This window comes from Callorhinus ursinus, unplaced genomic scaffold (genome assembly GCF_003265705.2).
Source record: "Callorhinus ursinus isolate GAN/ISIS: 27379988/994484 unplaced genomic scaffold, GSC_fseal_2.0 scaffold25, whole genome shotgun sequence".
NCBI lineage: Eukaryota > Metazoa > Chordata > Mammalia > Carnivora > Otariidae > Callorhinus > Callorhinus ursinus.
This window is the reverse complement of record NW_027397087.1, coordinates 24,915,658-24,935,735: the sequence shown is the minus strand read 5'-3', so window position 1 is coordinate 24,935,735 and position 20,078 is coordinate 24,915,658. Positions and strand designations below refer to the sequence as shown.

General features: G+C 40.1%; 1 protein-coding gene across 10 annotated transcripts in view; it reads right to left on the bottom strand.

Annotated features, from left to right (window-relative positions):
* Positions 1-284: 284 nt before the first annotated feature.
* The window catches only part of FAM81A (family with sequence similarity 81 member A), a 128,671-nt gene continuing 108,877 nt past the window's right edge, over positions 285-20,078 (bottom strand). For all 10 annotated transcript variants that reach the window (XM_073877093.1, XM_073877096.1, XM_073877091.1 and 7 more), the window contains 3 exons: positions 14,873-15,008; positions 13,093-13,288; positions 285-2,628 (listed from right to left, as the gene is read on the bottom strand). In XM_073877093.1, coding sequence (XP_073733194.1) covers positions 2,504-2,628; positions 13,093-13,288; positions 14,873-15,008 — 457 coding nt within the window. In that variant the 3' untranslated portion in view covers positions 285-2,503. The remainder of the gene's footprint in view (positions 2,629-13,092; positions 13,289-14,872; positions 15,009-20,078) is intronic.

The following is a 20,078-nucleotide window of genomic DNA, read 5'->3' as shown; positions in this document are numbered from 1 at the left end:
TGGAAGCAGTCTGCCTGGTGTGAATCATCGATCCCATTTTTCTCATCTGTGAAACGGGGAAGCGAACAGTCCTCGCTGCTCCCATGAATGAGTGAACACACACCTCCGAGTCCACAGCACAGGCGTACAACACACACTAGCAACCACCAGCTGGCGTGAGTCCAGACGCAAGAAGGCACGGCGGCCTCAGAGACCCCCAGGCGGAGCAGCTGCCCGTGACTTTCCAGTTCCCAGTAGGTGGCCTCACACCAAAATACTTTTAAATTTAAAAATCGTACACCATGTTTATTTGGAAACTTTATTCTTTTTATTGCAAATTTCTGGTAAAGGAAAGAACACGGAAGCTGATCCTCGTTTACTTTGGTCATAAGAGTGCGCTGTGGCTCAGTGGCTTCCAACCTGAGCGGCCTCTGAATCGCCCGGGGGCCTTTGATGCCTACAGATGCCTGGGTCCCATCTCCCAGAGGTTCTGGCTCTGCTGGCCTAGGGCACAGCCCGGGCATCAGTAGCTCTTTGAACGCCCTGGGCGGTTCCAGCATGTTGCCAGGGTGGAGAACCCTTGCCAGAGCTCATGACATGAGGTTGGCAGCATCAGAAGCACCTGAGCAATTTCAGCGGACAGCCAGCCGTCACCTGCTCATGTCAGCCCTCAACCTGAGTCCAGCTGGCCTGTCTCCCCCTCTCCCCACGTGCCTCATGCGCGGACTCTTCCTCCTCCAGAGGCCACAGAGGAGAGACGCTGGAGGGGGCATAGTTCTCTGTGCTGTGGCTTGTGCTTCAGCAGGGAAAACTGTACTAGATGTGCTTACTCTATCACAAAAAGAAACCCACTTTCTGATTGCAAAAGAGCATTCACCTTTGTTTTTTCATTGTTAAGTGGAAATCATCTTCCTATATACTGACGCAAAGATTTGTGACAAAATTGAGGAACTACGTGTTGGATGACACATTCCTTATGTGATTTCTCAGGTCCAAATTTTTAAAGAATTTTTGTCCAGCCATTGAAGGTAAAATACTATGAACTTCAGCAGCATATTTTACATGGGTAAACAGTAATAGCCAGTCACATATTTCATTTATGATTTATCCTAAAAATAGAAAATGTTTTAATTTTCCTGAGTCCTTGGCAAACAAAAAACAATTTTTTAAAAAATTTTAAAGAATTGTTTTCCTTTTCCTGGGCACCCTCACAGTTTAGAACAGTGTGCGTCTCACCATTGGTTTGTACAAACACAGGTGAACAATTTCACTGGTGCCAATTTTCAATGACTAATCAAATATGGCGATTGAAAAGAAAACACCCATCAACTACAAAGCTGCTCAAAATGAAAGTTTCTTGACAGTGTTATAAATGCAATATCAATTTGATTCTCTGTCCATACAAAAGTATGAATTTCTATTTCATTAATACTACTGAATGATTAATGTCTTACCAGTGATAAAATTTTTAGAACATTTAAAAATTACATAGGATCCCATTTTTACATCATAATTCTGATGTATTATCATGCCTTCTATTTTGTCCGTAAAACTTTTAGAGGATACAGTGCATTGACGTGGTAAAACCAAGGCACAAGAATACAGTTACAATAAGTGTGTATAAACCTTAGTTAGCACTTTGTGCCAATTTTGGAAACATTTAGAGAGGAGATCATAAAGCCTGAAAAATTCTCACATCCTATTATAATTAACAATTAATTGTGCAATAAACAGACTATTAACCACCATTCCATTATTAAATATATGGCTATCACTATACAGGCTGTGGATAATTGAAAAAAGTTTTCAATATTAAAACCTGGTATAAGTAGGTGGTCGATGTGGATATGGTGCCTTGCATTATCTAGATAACTGTCTTAAGTTTCCACTTTAATTTGCAATGTATATGGCAGTTATCAATCTTCAAGCTATTTTCATTACATAAATGGTGGCAGGGGTGGTTTTCCAAAAGTTAAATCCCTTCTCCCTACAAAAGACAGAAGATTTACAAGATAACCATATAAGAAATGCACAGATAACAATAATAAAATCCAAATATGGACTAAAAGGTTGAATTCTAGTCTACCAGGACATTCTCTTAATTTAGGGTGAGGAGCAACACATTCCTGTGACAATTCATTAGTTTCTTAATTAAAAAAAAAAATCACCATGACATTTTTCAAAATAGTGAAGTCTTGGCTAGAGCGTCAAGCATTGAAGGAAAGTCGTTAAGTCTTTTCATTCATAAAATGAAGGGGATAAAAGCTTTTCCAAATCTAGGGGCAGGGAGGATATTCCATCAAATTTAGAGAAATGGAATAAATTGGTAAAAATTGTACTTAATACTTTTAAAGAAAGTGTTTTTGAGACTCAAGGTAAACATTCAGACCCATGAAAACACATTGCTTGGCACATGCACGCCATGAATAGAACACTCCTGAATGTGGTGACAGCCTAGCTACAGAGGTATCCAGCTCTCGGCCCACTGGCAGAACCACTTGTGAGGTCCTTGTCCCAGCTCCCTTCACATGGGAGCCTCTGGCTTCTGCATCTGCTGGATTTGCTTCTGCAGCTGGTCCTTGTCCAACTTCATCTTGGCTTCAAGAACTTGCCTGAGGGATCCTATGCTTTCATAGATGGCTGTAAACCCTTTAAGAAGAGGTAAATTTTACAAGAGTTAATATTAAAAAACAATGCTGTGTCAAATTCTACAGCATATAGTAACAGTTGATTTGGGCAAAAATTATCAATAGATGCTAAAACTACTAGAGTAAAAGTTTGAGAGGGAACAGGATAGTTACACAGTTTTATAGTATCTCCCTACAGATTACTTTCTAATTACAAAGGGAAAAGGGAACTATCACAATGGAGAAATCTGGCAGATACCACTTTAACCAAGGGATCGGAGGTAACGTCACTAATACCAGGAGAAACCAACATCATGTAAGGTTCCCTGACACGTGAGGGACACACCGCTTCTGTGACATTTCTGTCCAAAATGTACAACCTGAATCTAATTAAGAGGAAGCAAACAGACCCAAACTGACATTCTACAAAATACTGGCCTGTATTCTTTAATGACGTAACATCACCAAGGAACTGCTCCATATTAAAAGACACTAAATAAAGAAACATGGTAACTATGCTGTATGATTCTGGAACAGAAACTAGACCAGGGAACGTCTGCTATAATGGAAATAATGGTGAAAGTGAAAATTGAAAAATGAAAAAATTTTCATTAATATTTCATTGGACTATACTTATTTAAGAGAATGTTCCTGTCCTTAGGGTATATAGATTGAAGTAATAAACGAGTAAAAAGGCATCATGACTTCTGCAACTTATTCCCAAATGACTTAGAGAAAAAAACTATATTTACACACACACACACACACACTCCCATCACACAATGAGATTAAGAAAATTTCCAAAATGTTAACAATTGGTTAGTCTCTATTAAAGATGTATAGCATTTTTGGACTATTCTTACAGTTTTTCTAAACTTGAAATAATTTCAAAATAAAAAGCAAAACAAAAGAAAAAATTCCCCATCAAAAAAGCATTTCCTATTCTCTATTTCTATGGGTTTTTAAAATAGATGTTTAAAAGGTCTCATCTTTATTAGTAAATTTAGAATTTTCTCTCAGGGGCATCTGGGTAGCTCACTTGGTCAGCTGAGTGTCCAACTTTGGATTTCAGCTCAGGTGATGCTCTCAGGGTCATGGGATCAAGACCAGTGCTGGGCTCTGTGTTCAGCGCAGAGTCTGCTCGAGAGTCTCTCCCTCTGCCCCTCCCACTCATGTTCTCATGCTCTCTCTCTCTCTCTCTCTCGCTTGCTTTAAAAATAAATAAATAAATCTTTAGGGGGGAAAAAAGAATTTTCTCCCAGAAAATTTTCTCTATTGGCAATTCATGTCATATAAGGAATAAATATTACTTATTAAAAATAACATTCTTATTGAATAGAAAGATACAACATGTAAAAGTAGGTGACAAATCAGCATGTATGGCATGAGCTTTCATTCAAAAAAAGCACATAATATGTATAAAATGATATATATAAAGATGACTTCTGGGTGAAAGACGTTATGAGGATTTAAAAACTATTTTGTGCTTTCTTATTTTCCATTAAGAAATACACTGTTTTTGGAATAAGAAAAAGTAAATCTTTTTATTTTTAAAAAGCTCATATGCCCTTCTTATTAGGTACTGAATATTAACCACCTCAGTGGCATGTTGAATAAAAGAGAATAAACTGCCCCAGGGAATGATGCAAAGTTAAACACTGATGAAATTTTCACATACCATATTCTAATAGCCCCCAAGACAAAGAAAGAAAATTCATTTTTATTGTCACAAGTTCTTCAATGCATAAATTTAACTGTGACTTCTACTTATTTTTTTTTTTATTTAGTCATTTGTCAGAGAGAAAGAGTGCGCAAGCAGGGGGAGTGGCAGGCGGAGGGAGAAGCAGGCTCCCCGCTGAGCAGGGAGCCTGATGCGGGACTCGATCCCAGGACCCCGAGATCATGACCCGAGCCGAAGGCAGGTGTTTAACTGACTGAGCCACCCAGGCGCCCCTGTGACTTCTACTTAAATAAAATAATAAGCTTTTGGTAGTGACAACAAAACTATTCTTGAGATAACAAACTACTTTTATTTCCATCTTGGCCAAAGTAGATTCTGCAGAAGAAAATTATGGAATCACAGAACTGGAAGGAGCTAGGAGATAATGCAGTGCCCCTCGTCACACTGTAAGACTGTCTTGTCTTTCCCGACCATAACCAACCAGCCTCCACTTGAATACGTTCAGTCACAAAGAGTTCTCAGGCTCACAAAGCCACCAGTGTCTTTTTAGGACCTGTTACCTGAGGATACTCCTGCCTCATGTTGAGTTAGAATCTGTCTTCAAGTAACTTCCACATACTGGTTCCAGGACTGTATTCCTAAGCTCACAGTGTAAGTCCGTCTAGCCCCTCCTTTATATGCGACAGTACTTGAGACCTGGAAATCAGCTTTACCACTTTCTTCTAAACAAATGTGAATTAATGGGCCCTGTTGACTTCTGAGAGGAGGAAAATCATTCGCTGCCATGGTAGCATACTGCCTGAGGTAAAAAATAAGCCTTCAAAAGCCGCTCCAAGATAGAGGTTCATTTCTGAGGCATACTAATCATGGCTATGAACATTAACGAACCCACAGATGGCACTAAAGAAAGTGCACATCAGTTGCAAACTGAGCAATTTTCGTTTGTGTGCCCGTCTCTCATGATGGCTTTCCATGTACTTGGAATTGAAACAACACTTTAGTTCAATACAGTACAGCTACTTAGAAAATCACCTAAGGACATTTCACTGTGATTACCGTTAGCTGGGTTCACAGGGTGTTGCAGGGGGATGCTCATTAATTGGTTTTCAGATCCCACTGAAAATAACCCATGAGTGGGAGTCCAAGTCCAAACTGTGGGACCCTCAGTTTCGTCTGGTCACAGGAATTCAGCTAGCTAGCTATCAAAACATTCTGAACACCTGCAAACTCAACCAGAGAGCTAAGAAAAGAATACCTGCAACTCTACAAATAGAAAAGTGACCACTTTTTGCAAGATAGGAGGTGTGGAGAAGTGAATCCAAGGCGACATATGGGAAGATAGACCGCAGGGGGAGGGAGCCTCCATCAGCCAGCTACTGGCAAGTGATAGAGCAGCGGAGCACAAAAACGGAACTTTTAGAAGTCTGCTCTGGTGAGGGATGTCCCTGCCTGAAAGGCACTCAGGTGGGGGACAGTGTGGTCTCAGGATCCCTGGGGTCACAGAAAGAACAGGGGTGCCTGAGTGCAGCAGAGCTCCCAGGCATCAGAGCGGGGAAGCCGGCTGCAATCAGCGAGGCCAGGAGTGGGCTCTCAGCTTGGGGTTGCCATAAACCATGAACCGTGGCACAGCTGGGCAACTGCTCTCCAAGCAGGGACCAGGAAGTAGTGAACAGAGGTGAGACCCCTCTTCCTTCAGTGGGAGAAGCGGCGCGGGTGCACGCCACAGGGGTTTGCAGGGTTCAGAGACTGGAAATGGGGTCATGTGCCTGAGATAGAAAGGCTCAGTCACAGGCTGGGGGAGCACAGAGAGCAGATGGAGACCAGGGAGATAGGAGTGATCGACTGCTTTTCCCTGCAGGCCCACTGAGGAGTGGGGCCCTGAGCTTCCAGTTACAGGGCTGGAGATTGGAGGCTGCCATTTTCATTCTCATTCTCTAAAGCTGCACAGAAAGCCTTCAGGGAGCAAAAGCCACAGAGAGTAAACAGGAGCAGATTACTTAGTCCAGCCCCTGCCAAGGGCGGTACAATTCCAGCTGGGGCAAAGACACCTGAGAATCAGCATAACAGGCCCCTCCCCCGGAAGATCAGCAAGAACATCCGGCTAAAACCAAGTTTACTGATCATAGAGAACGGCAAAACTCCAGTGCTGGGGGAATATAGTATATAGAATTCATTATTTTTTTCCCCATGAGTCTCTAGTCTTTCAATTTTAATTTTTTTTCCTCTTTCCTTTTTCAACCAATTTCTTATTTTTTTAAGATTTTATTTATTTTCTTTCTTTTCTTTTCTTTCTTTCTTCCTTTCTTCTTTCTTTCTTTCTTTCTTTACTTGTCACAGAGAGAGAGAGAGAGAGAGAGAGAGAGCAAGCACAAAGGAGGCAGCAGGCAGTGGGAGAAACAGGCTTCCCGCTGAGCAAGGAGCCCAATGCGGGACTCGATCCCAGGACCCTGGGATCATGACCTGAGCTGAAGGCAGACACTTAACCGACTGAGACACCCAGGCATCCCAACCAATTTCTTATTTTATCAACTCTTTTTTAATCTTTTTTAATTTTCATTTTTACAGTTACATTTTATCCTTTCATTGTATTTAATTTTATTTTTGTATATATATGTTTTTCTTTCTTTACAATTTTGGGATGCAGTTTCTTCTAACAAACAGACCAAAATACACCCAGAATCTAGTGTATGGCTCTGTTCTCTTCACTGTCTGATCATATTCTCTCCCTTTTTTTTTTTTCTTTTTTTTTTTTGTTAAAGTCTTTTTCAATTTTCATCTTTACAGTTACATTCTATCCTTTCAATGTATTTAATCTTATTTTTGTATGTATATAAGTTCTTCTTTCTTTACAAGTTTGGGATGTATTTTATTCTAATAAACTGACCAAAATATACTCAGGATATAGTATAATGCTCTCTTCTGTTCACCTATCTGCTTATATACCTTCTTTTACTTTTCCCCTTTTGGTTTGTTTTGGTCTTTTAACTTTCATTTTTACAGTTACATTCTATCCTTTCATTGTATTTAATTTTATTTTTGTACATATATAAATTTTTCTTTCTTTACAATTTTGGGATCTAGTTTTCTAACAAACAGATCAAAATACACACAGGATCTAGTATACTGCTCTGCTCTGTTCACCTGTCTGATTATATTATTTTTTAAAAATTTTTTTCTTTTTGGTTTTGGGTCTCTTCTGATTTGTTTAGCATATATTTCTCTGGGGTCGTTGTTGCCATTTTAGTATTTTGTTCTCTCGTTCATCTATTCTTCTCTGGACAGAATGACAAGACGGAAAAACTCACCTCAAAAAAAAGAACAAGAGGCAGTACTGACTGCCAGGGACCTAATCAATACAGACATTAGTAAGATGTGAGAACTAGAGTTCAGAATAACAATTATAAAGATACTAGCTGGCCCTGAAAAAAGCACAGAAGACACCAGAAAATCCCTTTCTGGGGAAATAAAAGAACTGAAATCTAATCAAGTTGAAAAAAGGATATTAATGAGATGCAGTAAAAAATGGAGGCTCCAACTGCTAGGATAAATAAGGCAGAAGAGAGAATTAGTGATATAGAAGACCAAATGATGGAGAATAAAGAAGCTGAGAAAAAGAGGGATAAACAACTACTGGATCATGAGGGGATAATTCGAGAGATAAGTGATACCATAAAGCAAAATAATATTAGAATAATTGGAATCACAGAAGAAGAGGAAAGAGGTGGGGGAGGGCAGAAGGTAAACTGGAGCAAATTATAGTTGAGAACTTCCCTAATCTGGGGAAAGAAACAGGCATTCAAGTCCAGGAGGTCCAGAGAACACCCCTCAAAATCAATAAAAATAGGCCAGCACCCCAACTTCTAATAGTGAAACTTACAAATCTCAGAGACAAAGAGAAAATCCTGAAAGCAGCTCTGGACAAGAGGTCCATAACCTACAAGGGTAGAAACATTAGATTGGCAGAAGACCTATCCACAGAGACCTGGCAGGCCAGAAAGGACTGGCATGATATATTCAGGGTGCTAACTGAGAAAAGTATGCAGCCAAGAATACTTTATCCAGCTAAGATGGCATTCAAAATAGGAGAGAGAAAAAGCTTCCAGGACAAACAGAAATTAAAAGAATTTGGGATCACTAAACCAGCCCTTCAAGTAATATTAAAAGGGATCCTTTAAGCAAAGAGAGAGCCCAAAAGTAACAAAGACCATAAAGGAACAGAGACAATATACAGAAACAGTGACTTTACAGGTAATACAATGGCACTAAATTCATATCTTTCAATAGCTACTCTGAATGTCAATGGGCTAAATGCCCCAATCAAAAGACACAGGGTATCAGATTGGATAAAGAAGATTCATTGATACGCTGTCTGCAAGAGACTCATTTTAGACCCAAAGACACCTCCACATTGAAAGTGAAGGGGTGGAAGACCATTTATCATGCTCATGGACATCAAAAGAAAGCTGGGGTGGCAAGCCTTATATCAGACAAATTAGATTTTAAACCAAAGACTGTAATAAGAGATGAGGAAGGACACTATATCATAATTAAAGGGTCTATCCAACAAGAAGATCTAACAATGGTAAATATTTATGCCCCTAAAATGGGAGCAGCCAATTATATAAACCAATTATTAACAAAATTAAAGAAACACATCGATAATAATTCAATAATAGGGACTTTAAGACCCCACTCACTGCAATGGACAAATCATCTAAGCAGACAATCAACAAGAAAACAAGGGCTTTAAATAACACACTGGACCAGATGGACTTCACAGATATATTCAGAGCATTCCACCCTAAAGCAACAGAATACACATTCTTCTGGAGTGCACATGGAACATTCTCCAGAATAGATCACATCCTGGGTCACAAATCAGGTCTCAACCAGTACCAAAAGACTGGGATCATTCCCTGCATATTTTTGGACCACAATGCTTTGAAATTGGAACTCAATTACAAGAGGAAATTTGGTTAAGAACTCAAATACATGGAGGCTAAAGAGCATCCTACTAAAGAATGAATGGGTCAACCAGGAAACTAAAGAAGAATTTTAAAAATTCACGGAAACAAATGAAAACAAAAACACAACTGTTCAAAACCTTTGGGATGCAGCAAAGGCGATCCTAAGAGGGAAGTATATAGCAATACAAGACTTTCTCAAGAAACAAGAAAGGTCTCAAATACACAACCTAATCTTACACCTAAAAGAGCTAGAGAAAGAACAGAAAATAAAGCCTAAACCCAGCAGGAGAAAAGAATTAATAAAGATTAGAGCAGAAATCAATGAAATAGAAACCAAAAAAACAGCAGAACAGATCAACGAAATTAGGAGCTGGTTCTTTGAAAGAATAAGATCAATAAACCCCTGGCCAGACTTATCAAAAAGAAAAGAGAAAGGACCCAAGTAAATAAAATTATGAATGAAAGAGGTCACAACCAACACTGAAGAAATACAATTATAAAAACATATTATGAGCAACTATATGCCAACAAATTAGGCAATCAGGAAGAAATATCCATTTCTAGAGACGTACATACTACCAAAACAGAAACAGGAAGGAACAGAAAACCTGAACAGACCCATAACCAGCAAGCAAATTGAAGCAGTAATCAAAAATCTCCCAACAAATAAGAATCCAGGGATGGATGGCTTCCCAGGGGAATTCTACTAAACATTTAAAGAAGAATTAATACCTATTCTTCTGAAGCTGTTTCAAAAAATAGAAATGGAATGAAAACTTCCAAACTCTTTCTATGAGGTCAGCATTATTACCTTGATCCCAAAACCAGACAAAGACCCCACCAAAAAGGAGAATTACAGGGGCCCTGGGTGGCTCAGTCATTGAGCGTCTGCCTTCGGCTCCGGTCATGATCCCAGGGTCCTGGGATCAAGCCCTGCATCGGGCTCCCTGCTTAGCAGGAGAACTACTTCTCCCTCTCCCACTCCCCCTGCTTGTATTCCCTCTCTCACTGTCTCTCTCTCTGTCAAATAAATAAATAAAATCTTTAAACAAACAAACAAAAAGAATTACAGACCAATATCCCTGATGAACATGGATGTAAAAATTCTCACCAAGATACTAGCCAATAGGATCCAACGGTACATTTAAAATATTAATCACCACAACCAAGTGGGATTTATTCCTGGGCTGCAAGGCAACATCCACAAATCAATGTGATACACTACATAAATAAAAGAAAGGATAAGAACCATATGATCCTCTCAAAAGATGTAGAAAAAGCATTTGACAAAGTACAGCATCCTTTCTTGATTAAAACTCTTCACAGTGTAGGGACAGAGGGGTATATACCTCAATATCATAAAAGCCATCTACAAAAAGTCCACAGCAAATATCATTCTCAATGGGAAAAAACTTGAGAGCTTTTCCCCTAAGGTCAGGAACAGAGCAGGGATGTCCACTCTCACCACTGTTGTTCAACATAGTTCCACAAGTCCTAGCCTCAGCAATCAGACAACAGAAAGAAATAAAAGGCATCCAAATTGGCAAAGAAGAAGTCAAACTCTCACTCTCTGCAGATGACATGATACTTTATGTGGAAAACCCAAAAGACTCCACCCCAAAATTGCTAGAACTCATACAGGAATTCAGCAAAGTGGCAAAATATAAAATCAATGCACCGAAATCAGTCGCATTTCTATACATCAACGAGACAGAAGAAAGAGAAATTAAGGAGTTGATCCCATTTACAATTGCACCAAAAACCGTAAGATACCTAGGAATAAGCCTAACCAAAGAGACAAAGGATCTGTACTCAGAAAACCATAAAACATTCATGAAAGAAATTGAAGAAGACCACAAAGAAATGAAAAAACGTTCCATGCTCATGGACCAGAAGAACAAATATTGTTAAAATGTCTATGTTACCTAGAGCAATCTATACATTCAATGCAATCCCTATCAAAATACCATCAATTTTTTTCAGAGCTGGAACAAATAATCCTAAAATTCGTATGGAACCAGAAAAGATCCCAAATAGCCAAAGGAATGTTTAAAAAAAAAAAAAAAAAAAAAACTGGTGGCATCACAATTCCAGACTTCAAGCTGTATTACAAAGCTATAATCATCAAGACAGTATGGTACTGGCACAAAAACAGACACATAGATCAACAGAACAGAACAGAGAACCCAGAAATGGACCCTCAAATCTCTGGTCAACTACTCTTTGACAAAGCAGGAAAGAATACCCAATGGAAAAAAGACAGTCTGTTCAACAAATGGTGTTGGGAAAATTGGACAGCCACATGCAGAAGAATGAAACTGGACCATTTTCTTACACCATACACAAAAATAGACTCAAAATGCATGAAAGACCTAACTGTGAGACAGGAATCCATCAAAATCCTAGAGGAGAACAGAGGCAGCAACCTCTGTAACCTCGGCCGCAGCCACTTCTTGCTAGACACGTCTCCAAAGGCAAGGGAAACAAAAGCAAAAATGAGCTTTCGGGATTTTATCAAGATAAAAGGCTTTTGCACAGCAAAGGAAACAGTCGACAAAACCAAAAGACAACCAACATAGACGATATTTGCAAATGTCTTATCAGATAAAGGGCTAATATCCAAAATCTATAAAGAACTTATCAAACTTGGTAAGAACAATCAAGAAATGGGCAGAAGACATGAACAGACATTTCTCCAAAGAGGACATACAAATGGCCAATAGACACATGAAAAAATGCTCAATGTCACCTGGCATCAGGGAAATACAAATCAAAACCTCAATGAGATACTGCCTCACACCAGTCAGAATGGCTAAAATTAACAAGTCAGGAAATGACAGATATTGGCGAGGATGCAGAGAAAGGGGAATCTTTACAATTGTTGGTGGGAATGCAAGCTGGTATAGCCACTCCGGAAAACAGTATGGAGGTTCCTCAAAAAGTTGAAAATAGAGCTACCCTATAACCCAGCAATTACACTACTGGGTATTTGTCCCAAAGATACAAATGTAGTGATCCAAAGGGCCACCCGCACCCCAATGTTTATAGCAGCAATGTCCACAATAGCCAAACTATGAAAAGAGCCCAGATGTCCATCAACAGATGAATGGATAAAGATGTGGTGTATATATATATATAATGGAATATTATGCAGCCATCAAAAAATGAAATTTTGCGATTTGCAACAATATGGATGGAACTAGAGGGTATTATGCTAAGTGAAATAAGTCAATCAGAGAAAGGCAATTATCATATGCTCTCACTGATATGTGGATCTCACCGTTATCTCGCTCATCTCAAAACAGATGAACACAGGAAGAGAGGAAAAAATAAAACAAGACAAAATCAGAAAGGGAGACAAACCATAAAAGACTCAGTCATAGGAAATAAACTGAGGGCTGCTGCAGGGGATGGGGGTGGAGGGATGGGGTAAATGGATGATGGGCATTAAGGAGAGCATGTGATGTGATGAGCACTGGGTTAGTTATATAAGACTGATGAATCACTGACCCCTACCTCTGAAACTACTAACACATTATATGTTAATTAATTGAATTTAAATAAAAAAACATTTAAGGGCGCCTGGGTGGCTCAGTCGTTAAATGTCTGCCTTCGGCTCAGGTCATGATCCCAGGATCATGAGCCCCGCATCGGGCTCCCTGCTCAGCAGGAAGCCTGCTTCTCCCTCTCCCACTCCCCCTGCTTGTGTTCCTGCTCTCGCTGTCTCTGTCAAAAAAATAAATAAAATCTTAAAAAAAAAATTTTTGTTAAATAAAGACTAACAATTAAAAAGAAAAGAAAAGAAAAGAACCCATGAGTCATCTGCTTTTTGGCCTACCAGCATCAACTTCTGCTTTCATTTCCTTCATGTCCTCATTCATCTGTAACTCCAGCTTGCTGATGCGCCCATGCACTTTCTCCTCTTCTTGTTTTGTTCTCTGCACTTCCATATTCTTCTTCTGACTCTCTTCTATTTTGTCAAGTCTGGCTGACATCTGGCTGAGCTTCTTCTCCATGTCCCTTTCGCTGGCTCCCTGAGATCGTGAAAAGAATTGCATCTGGTTATTCCAAAAAGAAAGTCTGTCCTGCACCTGCATCGTCACAGTATCATTTAACAACAATCTGCAGGGAACAGAACTGCAAAGGTGGCTTGTTTCTCACTCAAACATCCACTCTCCCCTGTTTCCTTAACAGACCCCCGATTTTCAGCTGGGTGTAAGCTCACCCAGAATTAAGACTACATTTTCTGCTGTCTCCTGAGGTTAGTGTGGCCATAAAGATGAAGTTCTGGCCAATGAGATGTAAGTAGAAGGGTGTGTGGCAGCTTCCAGGAAAAGCTAAAAGGTAGCTGAGACCTATCTTTGCCCCTTCTGTCTTCTTTCTGTTCCTGGAATTCAGACGTAATGGCTGGAACGCTAGTGGTCATAACTGAACTATGAGAAAAAGGGTCACTCTCTAGAACTGGCAGAGAGTGGAGCCAGAAGAATTGTGGGTTGCTGAGGACTGATAAGCTATCATATCAGCCCTGCATTCCCTACCCCCAGACAGTTTTATGTGAAAGAGAAATACGATGCTATCTTATTAAAGCTACTATTATACTGGGGTTTACTGTTAGTTATTAACCAACCCACATGTAAAAATAAACAGTCATCCAAAGACACAAAAGCCTACAAATGTAGTAGTATGAATCTAAGTAAATCAATCAGTAGATCTGATAATATATCTACTTAAAGAAATATTTGAAATATTAAATATTTTCTTTTCTTTCCAACGTGCCTAGTTTTTATGGGAATCTGTGTCTGCGTGTAAGCTTTGGAGGCCAAGACTATAAACACTGAGTTGTAAGTGGGCTATTGCCTGACCTAGCTCTCTTGATGTTATACAATGCAGTCTGCATGGAGAGCAGCTCAGCCCTGAGAGACAGCAGAGTCAGAGATGCAAACTGGACCAGATGCTTCTGCTCCATCAAAGTCCAACAGGAGGAAGCAGTGCAAGAAAAGAGAAGAGAGAGGAAGATGGTCAGGCTAAATCACCAAACCAAAAAAAAAAATGTTCTTGCCAAATACCAGTTTCAGAGCCTACTGGTTTTGAATACTCTACATGCAAGGCTTTCCTGATGGTTTTTGAGCAGTTCGGCAAACCTTCATTCTCTAGGAGAGTGGGGTAAAAAGAGAACGAGATGGAGAAGAAAAGGGTACATTTTGTTGACATGCTTCCCCGTGACTCCGCATCCTGTGGTTAGTGTGATGGAGGGGTCTATCGGGAGAAACCTAGTCGAATTGTGTTTTCCAGATGATGAAATTCAACCAAACTAGGATGAAGTTTGTAGTTAGTTCTACTTAGAAATGCAGGTGGACAATGTGGTTCATGAAAGTCTTGACTTAAACTGATCTTAGCTGAAAGTGCTGAAATTTTCTACTTTGCCTTGGTTAACCAAAACAAGTCCAAGTGCTCCCTTTATAACGAACACAGAGAAAGAAAAATTCTAAGGCAAGAAACAACTGAGCAGATTAATGTGGTGCTAGATCAATCAATGCTAAATTGCTAGGGATTATTCACAAACATTGCAGGCCCCCGCCAAATAACTTTACTCTATTATGCTGTGCATCAATACCTACACTGTTTTCCTTAACAACCAAGGAAAGCTGATCGATTTTCTGTAAAAGTTCTTTCTCTATCCGTTCTTGTTCCTGTTGCAACCAATTCCGTGCAGATAAAATCTCATTACTGAGTTCCTCAATCGTACCTTTAAATCTAAAATAAGAAAATCAGCAAGTTAGATGTAAAACAACTGTAAAATTACATCACACAACCTCAGTCTCTGGCTATCAAATTTCTCATAAATATGTCAGCATTAACCTTGGCTCCCTCAGAACTACAAGCTTACCTTCCCTTAGAATTGCCCTTAGCACTAAATCGGGGTAGGGGTGGGGAGCAGGGAAGGAGGATACAACAGACAAGCTCCTGATAATACTACTGGTGAGGAGCTGATGGGGTGGGTGTGGAGGTGTCAGAGTGACACACAGATATGCCAGGGGCTCACCTTTGCCTTCACAGGGTCCCCAGTGCTCCTGGCTCAGAAAACACCCTTCCAGCCTCCTCTCTTTCCCTAGGCTCTTCCTCCTTCTCCCTGTGATCTCCCAGGACTAGAGCCTGACTGCCTTTTCTGGAATGTTCACCAAATTGCTCTCGCCCCATAGAGATATTTCCTAATTTAAACCGAAAAGCAAATTAAAAGGAAAAGAAAAAAAAAGAAAAAGAAATCCACCCTACATTCCTCTGGTCCTCACCCTTTTCAAATACCTTAAAATAGTACTCCACGCTTGCTACTTCCTCTTCATTACTTTTGTATTCATTTTATTATGAAATGGAATAAAAGTAGGAAAGAACATATGACTTAAATAATAATAGTAATAATAAAATAAAAGACCCTAATTATCTGCTCTATCTGTTTTCCTCTTCTTTTCTATTAAGAACTCCTCAGATGTGAGCTGGGTCCATGGCTGCTTGACCAGAGACTACATCCCCAGCCTCTCTTGCAGCTAGATGTAACCATATGACCAACTTGGGCAACAGGACACATGTAAGAGTGGCAGGTACAACTTCCTGGGTCATGCCACCATAAAAAGCTTCTGGGCCTTACCTGGGCAGGAAGCCAACCCCCAGCCCCATGCAACTGTGGAGCTCAGCCCGCAGCTCTGCCTGACCAGGAAGACCACCCACAGAGCACCACAACTTTAATGCACTTTAACGCATTCATTATTCTAAGTGTTTTGATGTAGTCTTTAGGGTTTCTCTATATAAGATCATACCATCTGTAAACAGGGATAATTTTACTTCTCTTTTTCTGATTTGGATGGCTTTTATTCCTTTTTCTTGCCTAAATGCCCAGGCTAGGACCTCTAGTACTGTGTTCAACAGAAGTGGGGACAGTGAGCACCCCACCTTGTTCCTGATTTTAGAGGAGAAGCTTTCAGCTTTTCACTGCTGAGTAGTAATTGATTTTAATTATCTGTGGGCTTGTCAATCTATGGCCTTTATTATGTCAAAATACATTCTTCCTATACCCAATTTGTTGGGAGTGTTTATCATGAAAAGGATATCAAATTTTGCTTCTTCCACATTATTGAGATAATCATATGATTTTTTTCATCCTTCATTCTGTTACTGTGGTGTATCACATTTATTGATTTGCATATATTGAACCATCTTTGCATCCCAGGGATAAATCCCACTTGATCATGGTGTATGATCCTTTTAATTTGCTATTGAATTTGGTTTCCTAGCATTATGTTGAGAGTTTTTACATCTATGTTCATCAGGGTGATTGGCCTGTCTTTGGTATCAGGGTAATGTTGGATTTATAAAATGAGTTTGGAAGTATTTCCTCCTCTTTAATTTTTTGGAAGAGTTTGAGAATGATTGGCATTAATTCTGCTTTAAATTTTGGTAGTATTCATCCATTAAGCCATCTGGTCCTGGGCTTTTCTTTCCTGGGAGGTTTTGGATTAGTGATTCAATCTGCTTGTTATTGGTCTGTTCAGATTTTGTTTCTTCCTGATTCTGTCTTGATAGGATCTATGTTTCCAGGAATTTATCCATTTCTTCTAGTTATCCAATTTGTTGGCATATGATTGTTCATGGGAGTCTCTTACGATTCTTTGTATCTCTGTGCCATCAGTTATAATGTCTCCTCTTTCATTTATAATTTTATTTATTTGAGTCTTTTTTTTTCTTGGTTAATCTGCTTAAAGTTTTGTCAATGTGGTGTATCTTTAAAAAAAAAACCCAATACTTAGTTTAATTAATTTTTCCCATTATTTTCTATCCTCTATTTCATTTTTTTGGCCTAATCTTTATTATTTCCTTCCTTCCACTATTTTTGGGCTTAGTTTGTTCTTTGTTTCCTAATTCCTTGAGATATAAATTTAGGGTATTTATTCAAGATCTTTCCTTTTTCTTAATGTAGGTATTTATTGCTTCAAACTTTCCTCATAAAACTGCTTTGGCTGCATCCCATATGTTTTAGTACATTGTATTTCCGTTTTCATCTATTTCAGGATTTTCTAAATTTCCCTTTTGATTTTCTTTGAGCCATCTGTTGATCAGGAGTGTGTTGTTTAATTTCCACATATTTGCGAATTTTCCAATTTTCCTCCTACTATTGATTTCTAGTTTCATCTGACCGCCACTGTGGTCAGAAAAGGTACCTGATATGATTTTTATCTTCTTTAATTTATTAAGACTTGTTTTGTGAGCTGCACCTGGGTGACTCAGTCGGTTAAGCATCTGCTTTTGGCTCAGGTCATGATCCCGGGGTCCTGGGATCGAGCCCCATGTCGGGCTCCCTGCTCAGTGGGGAGCCTGCTTCTCCTTCTCCCTCTGCCTACTGCCCCATCTGCTTGTGCTCTCTCTCTGTCAAATAAATAAATAAAATCTTAAAAAAAAAAAAGACTTGTTTCGTGACCTAACATATGATCTATCCTAGAGAATATTCTATGTGCACTTTTTTTTTTGAAGATTTTATTTGTTTTTGACAGTGAGAGAGAGAGTGTGTATACAAGCAGGGGAAGCAGCAGGCAGAGGGACAGGGAGAAGCAGACACCCCACTCAGCAGGGAGCCCGATGTGGGACTCGATCCCAGGACCCTGGGATCATGACCCGAGCCGAAGGCAGACGCTTAACCGTCTGAGCCACCCAGGCGCCACTCTATGTGCACTTAAAAGGAATTTGTATTCTGCTACTGTTGGATGGAAAGTTCTATGTATGTCTGTTAGGTTCTAGTTGGACAGGGCTTCTGCTGACACTCTGAGGTCAGGGGGTGGGGGGAAACACTGGCATTCAAGCAAGCTCTGCTGGCTGGGCTCCCTGGTCAGATGGGGCTGCTGGGCTAGGCTACATGATCAAACAGAGCCACTAACTGCACTGGGCAATTACCTCTGGTTGGCTGAGGTCTCAGATTGTGTTCCCTGGCTGAGCAGAGCTGCTATTTGGACTCCATGATAAAGGGCTGCAGGCTGAGCTCCACAACTGCACCTGATCGAGTGGGAGCCCAAGCTATGCTTCCCAGGCAGATGTTGCTACTGGCTAGCCTCCAAGTTCAGTTGGCTCCATGATCAGACAGCGCCTCAGGCTACACTCCGCAACTGGGCAGGCTTCTGGGTGTGCTGCACTATGGAGGGAGGTTATTGGCCAGGCTCCCTGGTCAGGTGGGGCCAGCAGCTGTACCTCACAGTTGGGTGGGGCTGGCGGCTGGGTTTTGCCATCAGGTAGAATCACTGTCTGGGCTTCACGGTTAGGTAGGGACCCAGTCTATGTTCTGTTTTGGGGAGGGGTTACTGGCTGGGTTCCCTGCTTGAGCAAGGCTGCAGGCAGTGCTCAACAAGTAAATGGGTGTAGTCTGGGCTCCACTTGCTTGGCAGGGCTGTAGGCTGGACTCTGGAGCTGGGAAGTACTGTAGGGTGGGCTCCGAGGCCACCTGGGGTCACTATTCAGGCTCCCTAGTCAAGTGGGGCCAGAAGTTACAGCTTTTATTTTCAAAGATTATTATATTTTCTAGAAGTTCTTTTTGGTTGTTTTCCATTCTGGCTGATTATTTTTGATAATCTCTCATTCCTTAGTCATACCTTTAAAACGTGTGTGTGTGTGTGTGTGTGTGTGTGTGTGTGTGTGTACTCACAATACAAATGTCTCACATACAAATGTGTGTACGTATACATATACTTATTGTATCCGATAATTCCCACAGATGCAGTATTTGGCTGTCTGAATCCTCTTTTTCCTGTTTCTTCGGACTCTATCACTTATGTGGCTTTTCTCCTTGTTTTGTTTTACGATTTCCGATTATACACTTGTATTCCCTAGAACTTCATCTGTTTGTGGGAAGCCTTGAAGACTGAGGATTTGCATTTGCTTACACCATGCATCTCAGGCCACCGTGGCCAAACAGGATTATTCTGAGATTAAATTATCCACTGTGGTTCTCTTCAAGCTGCCTGGGTAATGTGAATTCTAGTTCTAAATCAACATAAAGGCTGTATTGTGGGGGCAGCTGCCTGGCTCCATCAGTAGAGCATATGACTCTTGATCTCAGGGTTGTGAATTCAAGACCTGTTGGGTGTAGAGCTTATTTTAAGAATAAACAAATAAAATAAATAAATAAAGGTTGTATTGTGGTCCTGAATTTTCAAGGAATATCTATTATCCCTCTACACAGAGCCAAGATTTAGACAGGTGAGTTTCCTTAGGCTCTCTTTGTGGAATGGGTTTTTTCCCTACTTCACCCAACCAGGGGTTTACCTTTTGGGTCCCCAATCTGACCTTCTGCCCCAGGCTTTGTCTCCTCTCCCCTATGAACAGCCTTTGTGTCTAGACTTCTAGACTTTAAGTTGTAGGAAGAAAAATAAAGATATTCATGTCTGCTGACTAGTAATATCTCCTAAGGAAGTAATTTAGAGAGGAAAAAATACTGAGATGTTTATTTTTTTTCCTCTGTGATGGAAGAGGATTGAAGAGATTTTTTTCTGTACTTGGCAAGCTTGTAGGATCTATGAGAAGTGGTGACATAACTCAACAATTATATAAATACAGATAATTAGAGGAAAAGAAACATGGTTTCCATAAAAGAATTCCTGTTAACTCAGCAACAACCCTGAAACAGCATTAAATATGGTACGATGAGATGTAAGAACCAGGAGGATGATTAATTTAAAATTTCCACATGTCTCTAACACAGTTCTGCGCTGAAATCATCTTTAAAAAATATATTAAGTCAAATACACACACACACACACACACACACACACACACACACACACACACACA